The following is a 19573-nucleotide window of genomic DNA, read 5'->3' as shown; positions in this document are numbered from 1 at the left end:
TTATGAACTTAAAGTTTTTATCTTTGCCTTACCTTAGAATTTGCTATTTATAATTACATAGGAGTGGATTCCCATTTGCGGAGAAGACATCTTTTGTGTTACGGCAGCGCAGAGCTGACAAATTAGTGACTATAGAGATTGCTGTTACACTTAGATGCGTGGACTCGCATCTTTCTCCTGCTCTTGGTCCATGTTTTCATCGGTCAGAGTGACAAAACAGGAAGACCTAGCCTAAGCAACAGAGGTAAAGGCAGGTGATGATCCTGAGCTCATGCAGGAGCAGAGGGGAATTGGTGTGAGTACAGTGGGACTAAGAGCTCCAGAATCAAGAAAAGTCAGCCAGCTGTGCTCCCCTCTAGAGCTAAGGAACCATAGCGGCTGCTAGCTGAGGAAGAGAGCTCTGTGGTAGCATAGATAGGTCTACTGGGAAACCCAGTAGCCCATAAGAGGCTACAGTCTCTGCAGTCTGACCGTTTTATAGCACTTAAAACTACAAACCGTCACCGCCAGCGATTCTAGACTTGTCTCCAGATGTTGCTTCCCCTGAAGGCCAGAGGCAGAACCGTAATGCTACTAAAGGAAAAGTTCTCCCTCTGTGATTTGGACAATTCAGTAAAAAAAATTTGTAATTTTTTTTTCACAATCAATGTTATCACCAATAGGTTTGCACAATAGGTTTGCACAAGGAATTTTGACTAGGTGGTGTTTTAATTTGAATTGTGTGAATTTATCATTTGCTTTAATGGGAGGGTAGGTAGACTTTCAAGCACAACTGTATTAAAGCAAGACAATGTTCACTCCTTTAACTTAAATCCTACATCAGAGAACCAAAAAAATATCTGATTAGGTACATTTTTATATTGGTTTTGTTGCCCTACAACAAATTAGTCTGACCGCCTGCCAGTTCTACTTGACAAACCAGCGTTCTTGGATTTTGTTTTTTTGTAAAGAAAAAGAAAAATGAAAAAGATGAGAAAAATCCCTTCTGTTGTTCTTTGCAAGAGAATAGAACTGCATTGCATAGAATTTGCCTTTTCTTCTTTTTTCGCCTTTCTTGATCATAGATCATCATTGTCACACTGAAGCGCCTAAAGCCCTCCAATGTTAGTATAGATAAACAGAAGGGACAACCAGCAGTCAGATATCCTTACATTTCCTTGTTTTAATTTTTGAATGTGGGTTATTAGTGAGATCTTTGGGTCACCTTCCATCTTTTTTTTTATTTTTTATTTTATTTTAATTCAGCCAAGGTATTCCTGTGGTACAGTAGCAGTAGTATAATATGTGTTCACTAAATGCAAAAAAAAAAGTTTAGTGTGATAAAAAAATGATTCATTAATAAGAGTTTTATTTGCGCAGAGTTAAATATAACAGTTTCATTTATTTATGCGATAAGATTATTTTATCTGCCTCTGTTTACTTAGTTCCTCCTCCACCCCAGGCAATAAGGTTTGTCTTCTGCTAATATTGCTCAGAGTTATTGATTGTTTACCTTGGATTTATCCTCCAAGACCTAGGTTATTTGGAGGGGTGCATGGGGTTGCGCACACGTGGTGTTCCCTCTAGCTTCAGGGAACAAATGATATAGTAAGATAATCCAGTGCTAATTTTACTGCAAAATACTAAATGTGTTGGAAACACGCACATAACTGAACTGTGATCTTTTGTTCAACTGATCATTTTTTATAATCCAGATGTCAATATATTCAAAATTGAAAAGCTGATATTGTATTTTTAGAAATTAGCCCCGGATCAATATGTCGAATGTAAATCATGATCACAATATCAGTGTGTGCAATGTTCCTATTGCATAGCAAGTACTCTTTGGAGTGCAATGATTGTTTGCAATATAAATGATCCAAATAGTAAGATTTCCTAATAGTCCAGAGTGCAGCATTTATGCTGATGGTTTTTGCTGTGAGGCTTAGATGAAATAGTGTGCATTTGCTGTGTCTCAGTCATGAAGCAGATTGTCTAACTGCTTCAGACCCAAGCATAGGCAGACCCCCCGAGTGGAGGCCGACCCTCACAAATGACTCCGGTAGTCAAAGCTAGAAAACTATTACCCAGACCATTGTGAAGGTGGCCCACAGCTGGCTAAAAGTGCAGTAACTTTGCTTTTAGATGTTGGGCTGCTGGGAGCTGACTCATGCTGCTTCTTTCTGCATCAAATGAGGACAAAAGCATCTTCTAAAAGCCTTCCTTTATACAGTTACACAAGGCCAGATAGACCTACTGCTTTATTTAGCACTTGACTTTAAAACTGTAATGATTGCTAAATGTTAGAGTAATTAAAACCAATAATCATTCCATTCAGTACTGGATAAGCTGGATGATAAAGAGAGGAGAAAAACAACTGACTTTTTTTTAACATAGAATATAGAACAGCAGTGTATAGAATGGCCCAAAAACCTGTGTCAATCTTAGGCTACGTTCACACTGCAGGCCTTGATGCTCAATTCCGATTTTTTTGCGAAATCTGTTTTTTTTTTTTTTTTGCATTGCCGTTCACATTTCCAAATATATGCGACTTGTATGTGATCTCCTGTGTGAACTGCAGTCATACAAAGCAAGTGTCCAGCATACACAGTAGAGGACGCAATGATGTCACAGGCCAGCGTGCTTCATGTTTACGGAAGCGCATCTAGAGATTTTTCCAAACATAAAAACAAAATCTTTTCAAGATGGATAAACATAAATACTACTCTCCGCATCATCATCCCCCATGGTTGTTGTTTTTCTTGCCGCTTCTTCACAGCAAGACAGAGAATAGTGACCTTTGTCAGGTATTAATGGTGTCAGGTCGGAGGAATGCGGCCTGGCCATTCAGACACAGGTCGCATTTGAAAAGATCGGATTCGTATCGGATTCAGGACCACATAGCCAAGTGGCCTGGTTGACATTGGAAAAAATGGGATCTGTGTTGTTCAGACTGACATGAAAAGATCAGATGCTGGTCGCATAAGGGCCCAAAAAATCGGATTTGGGTCACTTCAGGCTGCAGTGTGAACGTAGCCTTACAGTCATCAAACTCTAATATTTCCTAATCCGTTATCATTATATTATCCATCAGCAATTTAAGGCATTAAATTATGTATTTGTCATATTTATTTGGTTTTTTTTTTTCTTCTTCACTGCCTTACTGTTTTGTAATAATCAGTTGTAGTTTTCCCATTTCTGCCTAGAAACACTTTAAGCCAGACAGAATTTGATGGGCTTGGGTTTTGATGCTATTGATCTTTAGAAAGATGTGTAAAATCCTCATGAAACTTTGGCGTGGGTTATCCTGTGATGAAATCTGATTCAGTTGCTCTAAGGATATTACCTGCTTCGGTTAACTTTTGCAACTCTTCAAAGTGTATTTACTTCAGAGAGCTATGAACTCTAAATATTTCATGTACATAAAGAGGTGAGAGAGGAAGTAACTCCTTTGCTTTTAAATGATTAAGCTATGGGACATAAGGGTGTGTTGTTGTTTTTTTTAGTGTCGGTCATTATAAATAAGGACTGCATCTTTTTATATTGATCTTTATTTCATCCTAAAGGTCAGCAAAAACAAATGGCTGTCAGTAAAGGATACTAATATCTTTAAAGTCTCATAGCTGTTAGCGATCCGCCCAGCTTTCTTTGTTGTCTGCTGTTTCATGTCTGCTAGGATAGCTTTGTTCTACATGTTTAGGCTTTTGTTGCCAGTTTGATTAGTTTTAATAATCTAATCATATCTTAATCCAAAGCTGGATGAGAGTAAACATTTAACTCTACAGCAGATGTCGCAGCACATTGTGTTTAAACAACTGCTTTGTTTCTGTTGCGGTATCTTTTAATATCACAGCTAGGTGGAAAGAGATTTCTTTACAGTAACGCAGGCCGAATCGGTAGAGAAGCAGTCAAGGGCCGCAGCAGGGAAGGCAAGCAGAATAAATAGATTGTGCATCATACTTGATAGTGCATGAGCTTTTGTGTGTGCATTATTCCTATCCTCTGTGAAACGGCACAGAGATGTCAGTTTAATCCAGGAATGCAGACCCCATGAGGTGTGTGAGGGATGAGATGATTTTATAGAGAAGAAAAGAAAAAAAAAAAAAGAGGAAACCGACTTGTAGAAAAGTGGGAGGCGGTGTCCTAGATTGAAAATAGCCCAGAACTGTTCAGAGGTCCGTGCTTGCTAGAGGGCAGGCCCGACTGTGTGAGAAGAGATTTATCTGAGAGTTTATCACTCAGGGATGTGAAGCGATGGCTTTGATCTTTCTGTTAAAAGACATAGTTTAGGTAATAGGCAGTCTAACGGCAAATCTGTGTTTTTACATTTGGAATGAAGTTGTAGGGTCAGACTTTTATTTTTTGGACTCTACAGCAGACTGAAGAGATTATCTGTTAATAACTTTACTTGGGAAGAATACGTTTATTTCTGACCAGATCAAATCAAGGCATGTTAGTGGGAGAATGTAAATATAAGGTTTTAATCATCAAATATATAGCATTCTACATGGTGGTGTCAATTCAGCCAGAATGTCCCTGAATCTTAGATGCACCAATGACACTCTCAGCTCATTTTTCCTTCATTGGTTCAGACCTAATTTCTAGTAAAGCAAATGAATGTGCTTTTTGGGGTTTAACTAAGATTCAGATCAGTTCTAAAGAAGTATGTTTTGTTTCATTAATCCTTTATTTTCTATTGGATTTAAAACTTAGACCATATATTCTAATTTGTTCAAATAATAGGGAAAACATTATATATTGTGCAGGAAAATCCTAATTGATGCATTCCTAAAAGCTTTCTTTGTGACACCTTGTTTTCTGACCGAGACTAATAGATACCAGCTAATTTCATCTAAGGGCAAAAAGCTCAAAAAATAATTTCCCCCCAAAAAACTAATGAATTATTTGCTTCATTATAGACCAAAAGAAGATTTATGCACAACGTCTTGACATCAGGTTGATGAAAAGGAGATCTATATAAAATAAAAGTGTATTAAATAAAGAAAAGTAGTACAAAGGAAATTTTGTTGACGCACCAGATTATTCTTTCCAAAGCTCCTTATTTTTTATCTTCTCTCCATGTGATCACAGTAAAATGTGGTTCTTCTGGAGGATTTAATATATAAAAAAGGCGTTCAGTTCTATTCTCTCTCCATGTGGGAGTGCGATAACACCCACCGGTTTTGATTTGTTGCTGAAAGAGTAGATGCCTGGTGAGGTATTATGTGGGTGGATGGAGTCGATGTGGGGGTTGTGTTCTTCAGGAACGGTAGCTTTCTTTGTGCATGTCTGTGTTGTGTTCTTTTGCAATCTCTCCCTCCTCCCCCTTCTTATAATTTCTACCTTCACGGGTCCCCTTGAGAGGGTCCCTTTTTATGCGTATGGAAACGATCATTAATATTAGGATTGGTGAGGTCTTTGTTTAATGTGCGCAGATTGATTATGGAGGCATCAGCTTTAAACATAAAGCAAAGTATTTAGTTAGATATACGTTTTCTTATGCTTTTGTGCCAGGGGCTGTGAGTTGAGCCCAAATGAAGTCTCACTAATGCAGTTTAAGCTTCATAAAGTCCTGGAAAATACTCCGGTTAAGTCGGGGAGGTTTCTTTAATAAAGCCAGCCTGCCTGCAGTTGAATCCTTGCTGTGTGAGTTTGTGTTTCCTGTAAGCTGTTGCATGTTGAAGCATTCCTACTACCTAAATGTCATTACTATACCAACCTGAACTAGAAACAATTTCTTAATTTAAAAGAAAAAAATCTTCTTAATTTAAAGTCATTTTCAGGTTGTTAGTCATGCAGATGTTTCTGTAGGTTGCTGCTTATTGAGGTTAAACCATTTTTTTTGTTTACACTCAATAAAGCTGAAGTAAAAAGTATTCTCAGACCCTCCTCACATCCTTCAGAGAATAATCCTTATCCCTTAAGTCAGTTCCTTCATGTGGATGCATCAATAAATATTGGTTTCCCCAGATTTCAAAGTATTTGGGTGTTTTTTTGTATTTGATTAAAAATAAAAGACTATGGCTCAAAAGGAGCGTTGAGTTGTAGGTTTGATTCTGTAGGTTTGATGTATGAATATTTGAAAATAATTGTGTAAATTAAGCTATAGTATTAAGTTGTTTTTTATGGTCAGACAGATTAGGAAACTAGGAAGTTGAAATATCGGAGAAGAGGCAGACTTTCATTTAGCACAAGTGCATGCTAGCAGCTGCCAGAATAGAGAATAAATGTCCCACGTTCACACATTTTTACACTTATTTGCTGTATAAAAGCTGCCGAACCACTGAAGAAAGAGAATGGGCTCCACTCCTCCTGAAATAAAGAGCTAAGCCTCATCTTTTATTAGGAGCTCTCACTTCTGCGAACCAACAAGCTAACTGGAGCTGGCATTTTTTTTTTCAGAATCATTGTGTATGTTCTTTAATGTTTTTGACCAAAAGTTACATTATCGTGTGTGGGTTATTTTTAAAGGAAAGTAATAAAAAGCCCTTTTTAGCACTTACCTTCATGCAATTAATGCAATTTTCGTGACATGAAACCAATAATACATCCACGTGTTATTTTGTTTGTTGTTGCTTTTTGTTTATGTCTTTTGTTTGCGAACAAGCGAGACCACATCAGAGCAGGCTTCTAAGAGCAACTTAAGCGTCCACCTCTGTAGCTTAAGTAGTTCTAGCAATGCAGCACATAATATATGGTGTGATTACTTTGAGCTCCACATAACCTACTACTGGGCCATCAGCACAATATTAATTTGATTATCGTTCAGGCCAGATACAATAGTTTTGCTGGTAAAATGTCAGCTTCTCTCCTTATGTTTAGTGTGTTTTTACTGAGCAGATTAGAGTTTTTCTTCCCCACTCAGGTCTTTTTCTAAAGGTGTTAGAAATGTGAAAATATAAATGCTCAAATTTATAGTTTTAACCCACCAGTTTGCATCTAACCTTTACAATTCTAAAACTAGAAATGAGAGGTTTTGTCTAGGGGAAAAAAAAATATTTTTTGCTGTTTTTCAGCTGATGAGCAGAAATAAAATTCCATTTACATATTATACAAAAACAATAATTTAATTTGATTAGGAAAAAGTATTTTAAGGGATGCACAGATCCACATGTGTCCTGGTCTGAACTGAATCTAATATTTTTAGGTTCTGATACTTTTCTGATACCAGAGCTCTGTTGATTTCGGTGTAATCATTATTACTGGTGGCTTTGTAAAAAAGTGTCAAACTTATCTATGCAAGCAAATCTATGTAGGAATGTGCACATGTACAACCCAAAAGGCAACTTGGGATTTGTAGAAGGTCATCAAAACATTAAGTCAAGTTAACTGAACTGATGCCATCCTGGACCAAATACTGTGCGTAGCATTAAAGATTAAAAGTGATGGTATCTAATAAATATAAGACGAATTCCCCTAAAGGGATGAACTTTACTGCGGTTCACCAGATTTTTAACCTAACTTGAATTTATTGTAGAAATAGACTGAATAGATCCATCTCTATTAATCGGGCCATTTAAGAAGTACACTGCTGCTAAAAGGGATTTTGTATTCAGGGTTTTGTATTTAGGTGTCCTAATTAGAGCCAAAACAATTAATTAGATAATTCTTGATTAATCAAATATTGAATTTTGGCTAGTTTAATTGTAACTGGATTTTAAAAATCCAAAACCTCTCATTTGCTAAAAGAATGTCCCCCTCATAGCAGTAATTAAGCCATCTACTTGTATAAAAAAATTAATTCTGTTTTATGAAATCGAAACACTTCTATTGATGTTTGTTAATTAACTAAAAGTATTTTATTTTTCAATAGAATGGAAAAAAATAAATGAGACCTGCAGCCCCAGTCCTGATGAAATGTAGTAGCCAATGTCTTAATTGCTACTGAACAGTAGCTTCTTACATCATTTTGCTTCTACTGATGCCATTATAAAGTCCCTACCTGATGGAGACAATAGAAAACTTTCTCACTGAATGTTGTTAATTTCCTCTTCACCCTGTTATGGTTAGGAATAGGTAACCCGCTGTTTGGGGGTAAAGTCCTAATTCTTTATTTACTGACCATCTGGTCACTGATTGGGCCAAAAACTGATCCATCATAGTTGGTCCTACTCTTCATTACTTTTAAAGCAAACTCTTCATTTGGGGTCTTATAGTTTGTACTATTATGTGATATAATTTTTGTATTATACTTTGTCTATTTGTCAGAAATAAAAACTGTGTTTATTGTTTAGTTTTCCTTTAATCAACAGAAAATCCAGTTAAATAGAAAAGAAACACCTCTGTTTGTCCTCCATCACACTCGCTTCTACAAATAGACCAACAATCTCTCCTTCCTCTCCACACTGAATGAATTTTATAGAATGGTTTGGTTTGTTGCACAGATGGTTTAGTTGTTTAAAAAAAAAGAGCTTTTTATGGCTATAGAGACCTGTTCATCACCCTCCCCCTGCGTTCTTGTCGTCCTCTGTTCCGCTCATACACCATCATTAAAAGCCCTCTTGTTTCTACCCTTTCTCTTTTCTCATCATCTTTTTTTTTCTTTTGTCCAACTCACTGAAACAGATGAACAAGCTCGCATCTCACCGTTCTATTCACACGCAGCTGTAATTGGGTACATAGGAGGAGAAGACCTCGGGTCTCTAAGGCCACCTGTCCATCTGTTAATTGGCTTTGGTGATGCAATCAATCACTTTTATGCCTCTTTTTTTAGGAGTACCGTATTAATGGAAAGCTGTTATCAGATCAGTTTTGTTGCTTATTTTGGCATTGATTTATCAAATCAATGTCTATAAAACAGGGCGGTTTTGTTTTTTTTTTTTTTTGGTTAAGGGTTAATTTTAGTTGGGGGGGTTGGGGTAGAATTTTATCTGCAAGTTCATGATTATTGACCCTCCACTGTAGTTGGCGCTCTATTGTCATGAGTGCCTCTAGTGAGGTGGAAATATTGTTTTTATTTAAAGTAAATTAATATGATTGTAATAATCATGTATTATAGTTGTTTATTGGCTTAATATTGGAATCAGAAAATTTCTTTGCAGGCGATTTTCTAATCTCAGTCTAGTGTATGTCAAGAAGATACTGCACTGATGGTATATCTGAGGTGTTGTAGACATTTATAAATGTGTTGCAAGCTGCTGTGTTGTTTAATTGAGGCCCAGTTATTATTTATTTTATCACAATTCCTCTACATGGAACAGCCATTTCTAAATTTTAAATCAGTTTGCACAGTTGTAAGTAGATTCAGAGAAAAGACTGGAAGTTTGGAGGGATTTCTCCTCAAATGCCAGAGAACGAGTCATAAGTGCTTTGTCATTGTTTTGCATGCTCTGCCAGAAAGAACCCCATTAAAGATAAATAAATCTAAGAAACTGGGAAAACGGGTAAGTAGAACATAATGCCATCCTAAAAAGCCAAACCATCCTGAGTTGTTACTTATGACCGGAATCCTTGGTTTTCCACTGGTTATTTTGTCCTTCTGTGGTACGAAACAACTTAAAACGCTGCACTGGAATAGACCGAAGCAGAACTGTGTGAACACCTGGTGACCCGCGGCCGTTAAAATATACCTGCTTTACCTTCCTGCCCCTCTAACAGCCGGTTGGACTCGTATGACATGATGTGCTCTAGGGATGGGTATCGATAAAGAATCCTAGAGTTTATTCAGATTAATAAAATTTTTAGAAAAAAAAAGTCATTAAATTAAATTGTTAATAGTGGCCATAAAGTTGTAGGAAAACAATATTTAAATTTCAAATCATTCTGGCTTAAACAAGTATATAAATCTACTCTTCATCAGAAGATATTCCCCTAAAATTTAGAAAATTTCCTGTCTTAAAATCTGTTTTTTTCCCGTTATCTTATGCAGGCCAGTTAGTTATACATCAGCTTGTATACCTAAATGTTCGCGATCATAGCATCTTGATTTATATGTCGCAGCTAATATATGCAACAGTTGAAATAAGAATGATTTACTTTACCATTGAGTTACGTCCCAGTGTTCACGGGGATGGAGTCTGTGTCTTCGGCAGGCGTAGAGGTAACAGTACGGGCAGCGTTGCGACGCAAGGGCTCAAACATGTACGGCTGTAAGCCTTCTACACCAAACCAAGCTTCTGCTGCCCTGGCGTCCTCTTCCACAACATCTTTGTCCCCGCTTTCCTCCTCTAAATAAAAAATGTATGGCGGAGGAGACTCATCCACGACCTCCGACACAAAACTCTCCTCCTCTAGCATGTTTCCACTGTCCATACCGTTCCTTCACAGTGTCATTGCTAAGTCACCAATTTAGTTTTTCTTGGTGCCAATTTAATTTCCCATTGTAATAACTTGCTAACCTGTTAGCAAGAGGCTTCCGACAAACCAGCCACAGCCAAACTTGCTTGCGAATTTTCCACCCCAACAATCCCACCCCCTTAATAATCGACCAGTCACATTCAGTTTATTTCACTCGTGTAAAGTCATGCACCACTTGGGAGAATTCGGAACTGCAACGGTTTGAACAGCAGTTTCCCTACAACTTTAAGGATTAAACTATCTTACTACTTTTACAGAGTTGTACACATTTGGTATGACTTCAGAGAGACGTTTGCGAGACAGCATGATGCAGTTAGGCTACTTTCATTATTTGATAAAGACCCAACCGCTTCTCTTCGTCTTTGGGAACCCGCTGTATTGGCATGTCTTGTATGCCGAGTAGAGCTCATCTTTATCCACATCCTCATTAGTTCCAAGTTACTGCCAGATAAGGGTTTTGGATGTGCAAGGCGTTTTTAGGGCCAGGGCTTGTAAGGTGTTCATGTTATTCTCCTTGTTTGTTGGTAAACGGCTAGTAGGTGCAACCTGCTAGAGTTGAGCCACAAGTGCCGGCTCACACATTAAAGCTCATAGTGGAAAAATATTCTTTCAAAGAATCCATCTTTGGTTATATGAATCAATCGTTAGGGCGTAATATAAAGATCGATTCTGAATAGGAATATTTTATTTATTTTTTGTTAAACACAGCCTTGATTTGCAAATGATAGTGATCAATGAAACGAAATCGGTCTGCCTTTATTGATGGACCAAAACTTTTAAAAGTGAATAAAATTGAGCAATGTGCTTAATATCTTTTTGTTGTTGTTATGAACATTTTAGTATCCTGACGTTGAGGCCAAAGCTGAGCTGTCCTGGGGTAAAGCTTTAAAGTCAACTTCAGAAGACTTTGCATGTAGAAACTTAGATTAATGTGTGTGGGGGGGTAAATGATGAGTTTAAGAGCTGCTCAGGGGGCATTGAAAGGTGGAGGCTGAGCTAGAAGAAGGAATTAAATCACAAATGATGCGGTAGATTAATGAGGATTGTTCTTTGAGATGTGTTGCAGCAGGTTAATCATCTCCCCTGAGATGCTGTTTCACTGAGAGACGTGAGTTTTAGAGGCGAAATCAAGCTGCTGTTTTCACACTTGTTTTACCAGCACATTAGCGTTGGGTTGTTTGGGGCGTTAGATTAGAGATTTCTTTTCTTTTCTGTTGTTTCTATGCATTAGTACTTAGAGTAACATTCATTGTGTTGGAAAGAGTCTTGACCAGAGCTTTCATATGTTATAGTTTTTGTAATTCAATAGATTTGTTGATATTAACTGACTGTGAAGCACAAGCAGAAGGTGGATCAGTTCAGATTAAATTTGTATTTTATTCTTTTTTCATTGAGTCCACATTAACAGAGTAGATTTTGTCTTGTTTAATGTCAAATGCATGAGGTTAGTGGTGTTAACCACAGAATATTCAGCCCCTCCCCCCAGTACATAGCATATGACAACCACATTTACAAGCATACTTGAGTTAAAATGTCCACATCAGCTCAAATCTAACACACACACATCACCTTTGCTGTCCCCTCGCTCTGTGTTTCCCTCTGCACTCATGGTTCTGCCTTACGCCCAGTTCCGCTCTCGGCCTTTGGTGTTCTGTACTTTGTGTTGTTGCTTGCCGTCACCTGCCTGTTCTCCCGGTTTGTTGTTTTCCTCATAGGCTGAATCAGTGTTTGTTTTGCCGCTTATGTGATTCTTGTTAAACGCAGCACTTTTTTATGTGTGTGCACTCATACATACCCATGGGTCGCTATCACTCTTGATACACATCCTGAAGGTTTTCCAGCCGCCATCAGAAGAGGAACACTGCAGCAAAGTGGTTTTTAAATCAATTATCGTTGGAAAAAGACTCAGTTGCTTTAAACTCTCACTCAAAGATGCACTCAGCCTCGCCGCTGCTTTCACTAACCATTTACCGTTGCACCGGTGCTTGCTTTTCTCTCCTTTATTTTGTTTTCCTTTGCTGTTTTATTATTTATTTCACAATATTTTCTTGTGTTCATTGTAATCATGACCTCTCGCTGTTTTAATTTCAGATTTGCATATCCACTTCCACTCCTTCCTCATTTGCATACAGCAAGAATGGCGAGCGGGCATCCCACAGACAAATTCAGTTTCATGTATCAACCAGACACGCACAAGAGGTACGGGGCACACGTGCACACACAATCACATACATTCACACACACTACACTTTTAGAAAGCCCGTAGTCATTAACAGCAGGTAAGTTGAGCACATCGTAGCTGTGCATGAGGCAGAGCTTTTCCTCTTTTCTTTTATTTATTTTTTTTGCAGGGAATGCAGCATTAATACCGCTTTTACCCTGACCGCATTCTAGCGACTGAATACATCACTAGGTCACTCCTCTCTGTATTCTGCTTGTGAAGTCTGGTTGTCTGTCCGGACATGCGTTGTTGGGACTGTTAGGATTTTTTTTTTCCTGCCTAAACTCGGCGGGTTGCATTCAAGAAGATCCCATCTCCTAATGAATCCACACCTTCTTGTGCTTTCCAGCCAGTACTTGTGCTCCATGTCTTTATAATAGTTGGAGTATATACTTGCGTTAAGCCTTCCTAAGGGTGATGATTCTCAGGGTTTGATGGCTTTTAAATGTTTTCTAAATTCCTTGGATGAATTTAATTTTAACTGTATGTTGTTGTTTCTTTTTTTTCCTAATTGACATTGATTACAAGTTATTTCTACTTTTTTTTTTTTGGTCAACCCTTATCCCTCTGTCTCCTCTCCCTTTGTTTGTTCCCAGTAAAAGCAGGTTATCTTCAGCCATGAATCCCGTCTACAGTCCCGTTCAGCCTGGAACTCCTTATGGAAACCCCAAGAACATGGCCTTCACAGGTGAGACGGCATCCTTTTATGTTTGGGTTCGTAGGCTGTCCTGGAATTGAATGGAGTAATATTAAACATATTTGACCAATCTATTTGAAGAATTCTCCATTTTCTTTCATTCATCCCCCAAACTACATTTCTCTTTTCTTTTTTTAATGTTATTATAAAAAATATATCCAAATTTGCTCTGTCCTTCCACTACTGTCTGTTTTTCATCCTTTGTCTTTTCATCAGTCATCATCCATACTTGAATCACTCACTCATCTATCCGTCCATTTATCAGTCTGTCCCTCCACACAGTCATCCTTCTGTCTGACCACAGGGTTGTCTGTCAGTTCATTCATCTGTTTCTCCATTGGTCTGTACGTCTGTTATTTCTTTATTTCTTTCCTCTGCCCACCCTCTTTTTCTCTGCTGGTGACATTTCAGAATTTTTTTGATTTCATATTGGTCGAGACAGGATTAATAAATCTGGGAGAATCTGGTCCTTCGACATAGAAAAACATTGAGGAAACCGTGTCTAGGTCAGCTAATATTAGGGCTACAGCTGATGATAGTGGCGGTTTTATCACACCTGATTTACCCCTTAGTGAAATTTTCACCCTGCTTTTACAGATTTATACACTTATTATTGGGTTATTGGGTTCTTATTCTTGACTTATTAGCAATACCTTAAAAGTCTAGTTTGATTTTTTAAAGTTATTATCTTTTCTATTATAAAATCAAAGCTGAGCTGTAAATAGATTCAGTGATCCTGCCATGTCCGCAATGTTTATGTTTTCAAACAGGATAAAACCGGAATCATCACAAACTGTTTTGAATAGTCGTTTTTTTTAATAAGTTATGATTTTAGATATTTTAATAAGAATTAAAGATTGGTGAAGCTTATAGAGCGTAGGTAGGACAGATAAAAATTAAAGGTTTCGTATTGACCTTTAGATGATGAATCCTTGAAATCTCTGATTAAAGGTGAACCCTTCAGCTCTACCTGCTGAAGCAGTTTCATATAAAATGAATCTGTTTTATTAAATATTATACCACTTTAGTTGGATCACCAATCCCTCCCTCCTCAAATAGCTGCAGAGGTCATGGTGTGAGGAGGACAATCTAAATACCGTAATTTTCGGACTATAAGCCGCGACTTTTCCCCCATTTTTCAACCTTACGGCATATATAACAATGGGGCTTATCTATGGACTTTTACAGCTAACGGCCACTAGGGTAATACCTAAATCTATGGATTTTACCATCCACCATGTTGACGTCACATTTGCTTCAACACATAAGTATGGTAGCCGCGCACGCGGGAATGCGGAGGTCCTCCGGAAGCAGACTTCTACCGCGAGTGGTACGAGACAGAACCACAGCGAGAAAGACAGACATTGCAAGTGCAAGACAGTTTGTGTTAGACATAAAAAACCTGCGACTTATAGTCCGGTGCGGCTTGTTTATGTACAAATCATGAAATTTAGCTTCTGCGGCTTATATTCAGGTGCGGCTAATAGTCCAAAAATCACGGTAGCAGCTTCCTATCCTTGATGTGTCCTCTTTTATGAAAGCCAAATTAAATCAGCAGTTTAGACTTTTAAAAAGCTTTAATCCCCCTGTGTAATTTGGAAAAGGTGAAATGGTCGAATTTAAAGGCCAGAATTACATTTTCACTTTTCAGTAGTTCTCTAAATCCTTAATCTTAGTCTTATAGATTCAAATACTCCTCCCTGCTGTATACAACCTTCACTCAGACCATTCAGGCAGAAAATTGAATACAATAGAACAAGATATAAAGCAGACCATTTTTCATCACCTAAGCCTTGCTTGGCATTGTTGCATATATTAAACCATCTCTTTGAACTACTTAATGTGTCAAGTTGTCATCAAACCTGTAAGGAAAGAAATTCTGAGGTTTTGAAGAACATTTAATTCTGTCTATTACGGTGGTTGCTAACATCATCCCTAGTATTGGTCTTTTGGTCATAAACTGCTTGAATGTCCCACTTCTGTTTTTCTATTTATCTTATATTAAAGTTTTTTTTTTTTTTTTCTATAATTCACAAAAAAAACTTTACATTCAAATTTATTCAGTGATCCACTACCCTCAATGTTATTGGGCTTCCTTTAAGTGTTTTATAGCTTGAGTTAGGAAGAAAGGTTAGGATTATTTTGATCACTGTGATATAACTGGTTCCATTGCAGTCATTTAAGTGGATATTAAGACATCGGATCCCTCCCTTTTTAATACATTTATGGTTTATAAACAAAATTGCTGCATTGATAAACCAACTTCTGCTACAGCTAGTTCTTCACTGGTATCTTAAAGGCATCAATTACTAGTTGAACAAGTTGGCCTAAATATATTTTAATTTTCCTATTCGATTGCAGTTTGTTATATGTAAAAATGTATTACCTAAAATAGACATCCATGGTGATATTTCAGCGGTCGCCATTTTTCAGCTGTGCAAAGCATGCTGGGTTGATGATGTAGTTAGGTCTTACTGGATGGGAACCTTCAAAGTAAACAATTGAAGTCTAACACTACCAGGGTTGGTTTTAATCCAGTTGCGTTTGACTGGTGTAAATTTAAACAATGCCACAGATATCGGTTAAAACAAATGAGGTCGGCCTGTGATCTTCATTTTACTGTTAGATAGAGCTAGCACCGTTAGCAGAGGCTTTCTTAAAATCAAAATCAAATAGGAAGATAAAGAAAGAAAATTTGTCTAAAGTGACAGTGAATCCCCTTTAAGCTGTTATACCCCATCACTAACAGATCTGAGAAAATGTTTTCACCCTAATACTAACCAGTTTCAGCTAGAAACCATAGCTCTTTGTGGCATAGCTCTACATGTGGGTTAGCATCTTCAAACAGAGGCTCATTCAGCCATGTCTCCCCTCTTCCTCCGTTTGGTCCTCCATTGGTGATTTTTTTTTTTTTTTAGGATTTGGAAATATTTCCAGCTGTTTACAGTGGTTGTCGGTCTCAGCTCTTTGCACTGCAGGGATTTACATAGAGATTTGTGACAGGCAATATCGAAATAAACGGCTGAAAACTATTCAAAGCATTGAGCTCATGCTGTTTTGGGGCCAGTATGTTGTCCTCATGAACCCAGCTCTTAAGTTGAAGGAAAGCCAATCTTTTTTTTTGGTCCAGCGAAAAGTTGCAGCAGAGTAGGGATCCATTGCTGCCATTGGCTGGCAGCAGGGGAAACGGCATTGCTGCTAACTAAGCTGTAGAACCAGTATGGCACTGGAATGGGTAAGTTGGGCAGAGGAAAACTCACGTCTTTGATGGTCACACAAAAGACGATGTTCACAATGGAATTGAAGCACACACCTGCACTCAAATGCTAGCAGATAAAAGAAAAAAGAAACATTTTATGCCCCTACTCCACCCTTTTTATGTACATAAACAAAATCCATACAGTTCACTTCTGCACTAGCAGCTTTAATATACACAATAGAGACTGGAGTGGAGTCATGAATGAATCTGATGGTAGTTGTATACATCATAAGAACAATCCAATACAAACAATTATTGATAGTGATGTTGGTCCTTTATCAGAAATGCCTTCAAACCTGATTTCTTTAAAAAAATTCCCACATTTTTATGGTTCAGTGCATTTTATAAGGCAAATGAATCCAATTTGATCTATAGTCAAATCAGTCATTCATTTTAATACTATCCTGCCATTCCAGTCCAGTTAGGTGCAGCCTAAGTTTAATTCAAATAAAATTCAGTCCAATTCAGTCTCCAATTAAATGGCTTTTGAAGTAAGAAATGCCATTTTAAAAAGTATTTCAGTTTCTGTTGTTGCTAAGAGCAACGCAAAGGATGATCTGTGTATTTTTAAGCATGCCTGTTTGTTTCCTGCGTGTTTATTGGCACCTTTCTATAACTCTGTATTTTATCCCAGAAAGCTCTTTCCCAGGTCAGAGCCTCGTCGTTTTGCCTGACTTGTGATTTATGACGCACCGGGGTGTGTGTCTACCCCCTCGCGTGCGTCTTTCTGCTTTGCTAATGTCTCTGAATTTATCTCCTCCCACAGCATATTGGCGGGTGTGCCCCGTCTGCCTAATCGGTGGATGTTAGACACGTTCAGCCGACTGTGTTATTGCTGCAGACATTTTTTTTTTTTTTTTTTGCTTTTGCCATCTGTGCACATCCTGTTTTAGTCTTGTACGCTTACAGTATTTGTGTGTTGGGTGTTCCCTGTGCTTGTTAAGCTGAAGTTTTTAACATTTTCCTTCCCACCTGTGATCTTCCTCTTCCAGCTTATCCAGGAGCTTATCCAGCCACAGCTCCCACCTACACTCCCAACCTCTATCAAACAGGCAGTCCTGGGTATCCACCAGGTGAGCGCCTGCTTTCAGACTTTGTTTTTTCTGTCATCATCGATGTTTTCTATAACATATCTGACAAACTTGTCTGGTTTTTAAAAATGGAACTTCAGAAGAGCTTTATTTAGAAGTCTCTATTTTTATTTATTAGTATGTATTATTTGTATTGAAAGCTTCCTCTATCGCATGTGTCAGGGTTACTGCAGAGCCTTAAAAAGTTAATTTCAAGATCGTAGTTTTAAGCCTTAAGTCTTATAGTTAGATTTTCGAGCTAAGTTCTTAAATGATGTCTGGTTACATCTTCTAACTACTTGCCTCTTCAGTTGACTTAATGTTTTTTCTTTTCTTTTTTACGTTGCGTTTCAATTGTGTAGGCAAATTAAGCACATTCTCATACATTAGCTGCTTGTGGTTTATGTTGATAACACAGGTTTGAATGTTTTGCAATTTAAGAAAAACAACGTATAAAGAACTCAGAAGATTTCAATGGATATATTAAAAGCTAGAGCTGGACAATAACACACATTATCCAGATATTGATCAGTACAGCTGGAAAAAAATGCACCATTATTCACGATGTATTCCCAGTTTAATTAACTAAGAGCTCAGAACTCAGAGCTGGGAGTAAAACTGTTTACGGTTTCAGCTGCCACATTATTTTCTACCTTAATTTGTATTTAGATTATGAATTTAATCCTTTCTTAAAACTACAGTGCATCTAAAAGAAGACATTATTGAGTTAAATTATTTCAGTAATTGAATTTAAGCAGGGTAACTAACATTTAATGTGGATTTATTACGCATTTCTATTCAAGCTCAGGCACAGTTAACATCTTACCAGTCTTCCCCTTCATGGGATATTCTGAGCTTCCACAATGCAGTGGTTACATCTCCTGCTTTTGAATGTTTTCCCACTTTTTTTGTTTTTCTTGGATTATATTTCTGAAATTAATCACACATTTAAAATAATACAACCCTTGAAAGGAGCATTTATTTATTCTTTTGGATAGAAATAATTAAAACAAATAGTAATGTAAAGTAGTATGTGTATATTTGTAGATGGAATATGGTCACACAAAATCTCTGTGTTGTTCTCCAGACTGTTGTTTACAGGCTGGGCCTGCCAAACATACAGGTACATCCACCCATATAAACAGCTGTCAGTCAGAGCTCCGCTCCTCCTTTGTCTATAAAATCCCTGCACAGCACCGTAGAGTAGAAGGAAAATGGTTCAGAGAGTCCAGAGGATTGAAACACTCATTTACCAGAAAGTTCTCTTGCTAACAGAATCATAAAGCAATGCTTGTTACACATCTTATTTTTGTCTAGCGACTGTGCTCAATAGCCCCGCCTAGTGGTGGCATTTATTTTAATGCCCCTTTAATGTTCTAAACACCCCATTTCTAGAAGGATGCCCTAACCCTGTCCTCCTGATCTACCATCCGGCAGCTTTTAGGTGTCTTCTCCATCACAGCTGAATGAAATGAGTTGCTGATTAACAAGCCTCAGCTGAGCAGAGGGGCATGCTGGGAGAATTCAGAAGTTAAATTCAGAGTTATTGGGACAGAGATGGAATTAAAAGTTGCAGGATGGTAGCTCTTAGGGGTGTAAATCACATCCATCATGGCGATTTGATTCAGTATCGATTTCCTGACCCAACGATTCGATTATTTTCGATACTCAAGAATACACCACGATTCGATTAATCGATTAATCAGTAAAAAAAAAAATTTCTTCTTTTTTTTTTTTTGTACACCTTACAGGCTAAACAAAGTTTCAAGTTTGAAATAAATCAATGAAAGCTGTAACATCGTTCTGCATTTTCTTTTTTTTTTTAAACAACAGCAAATAACAGAAGTAGAAAAGTTGTATCAAAAAGTACTGCAAAAATACATAATCAGTGCACGCCACGCCCCCTTGAGAGACGCTCCGCTGCTCCTCTCCCAAATTGTAGCCGACCGCAGACAGGAGGCCAGCGTGTTCTGTTTTTATGACCGAAATTGCGGAAAACAACTCGTGAAGTTTGACCCGCTAGAAGAGCGAGGTGCGCGAGAACGCTGGGA

At 37.8% G+C, this 19573-nt stretch overlaps 1 protein-coding gene across 2 annotated transcripts in view; it reads left to right on the top strand.

The window, feature by feature from the left end:
- The window catches only part of fam168a (family with sequence similarity 168 member A), a 33221-nt gene that overhangs the window by 4858 nt on the left and 8790 nt on the right, over positions 1-19573 (top strand). The window contains exons 2-4 of one of the 2 annotated variants that reach the window (XM_015389321.1): positions 12367-12474; positions 13093-13184; positions 17445-17525. In XM_015389321.1, the coding sequence (XP_015244807.1) occupies positions 12413-12474; positions 13093-13184; positions 17445-17525 (235 nt within the window). In that variant the 5' untranslated portion in view covers positions 12367-12412. The remainder of the gene's footprint in view (positions 1-12366; positions 12475-13092; positions 13185-17444; positions 17526-19573) is intronic. The other variant, XM_015389322.1, reaches the window with a different exon arrangement.

Source organism: Cyprinodon variegatus, unplaced genomic scaffold (assembly GCF_000732505.1).
Source record: "Cyprinodon variegatus isolate N-32 unplaced genomic scaffold, C_variegatus-1.0 Scaffold454, whole genome shotgun sequence".
Lineage (NCBI taxonomy): Eukaryota > Metazoa > Chordata > Actinopteri > Cyprinodontiformes > Cyprinodontidae > Cyprinodon > Cyprinodon variegatus.
Note: the sequence above shows the minus strand (reverse complement) of the source record. Positions and strands in the feature narration are given on the sequence as shown.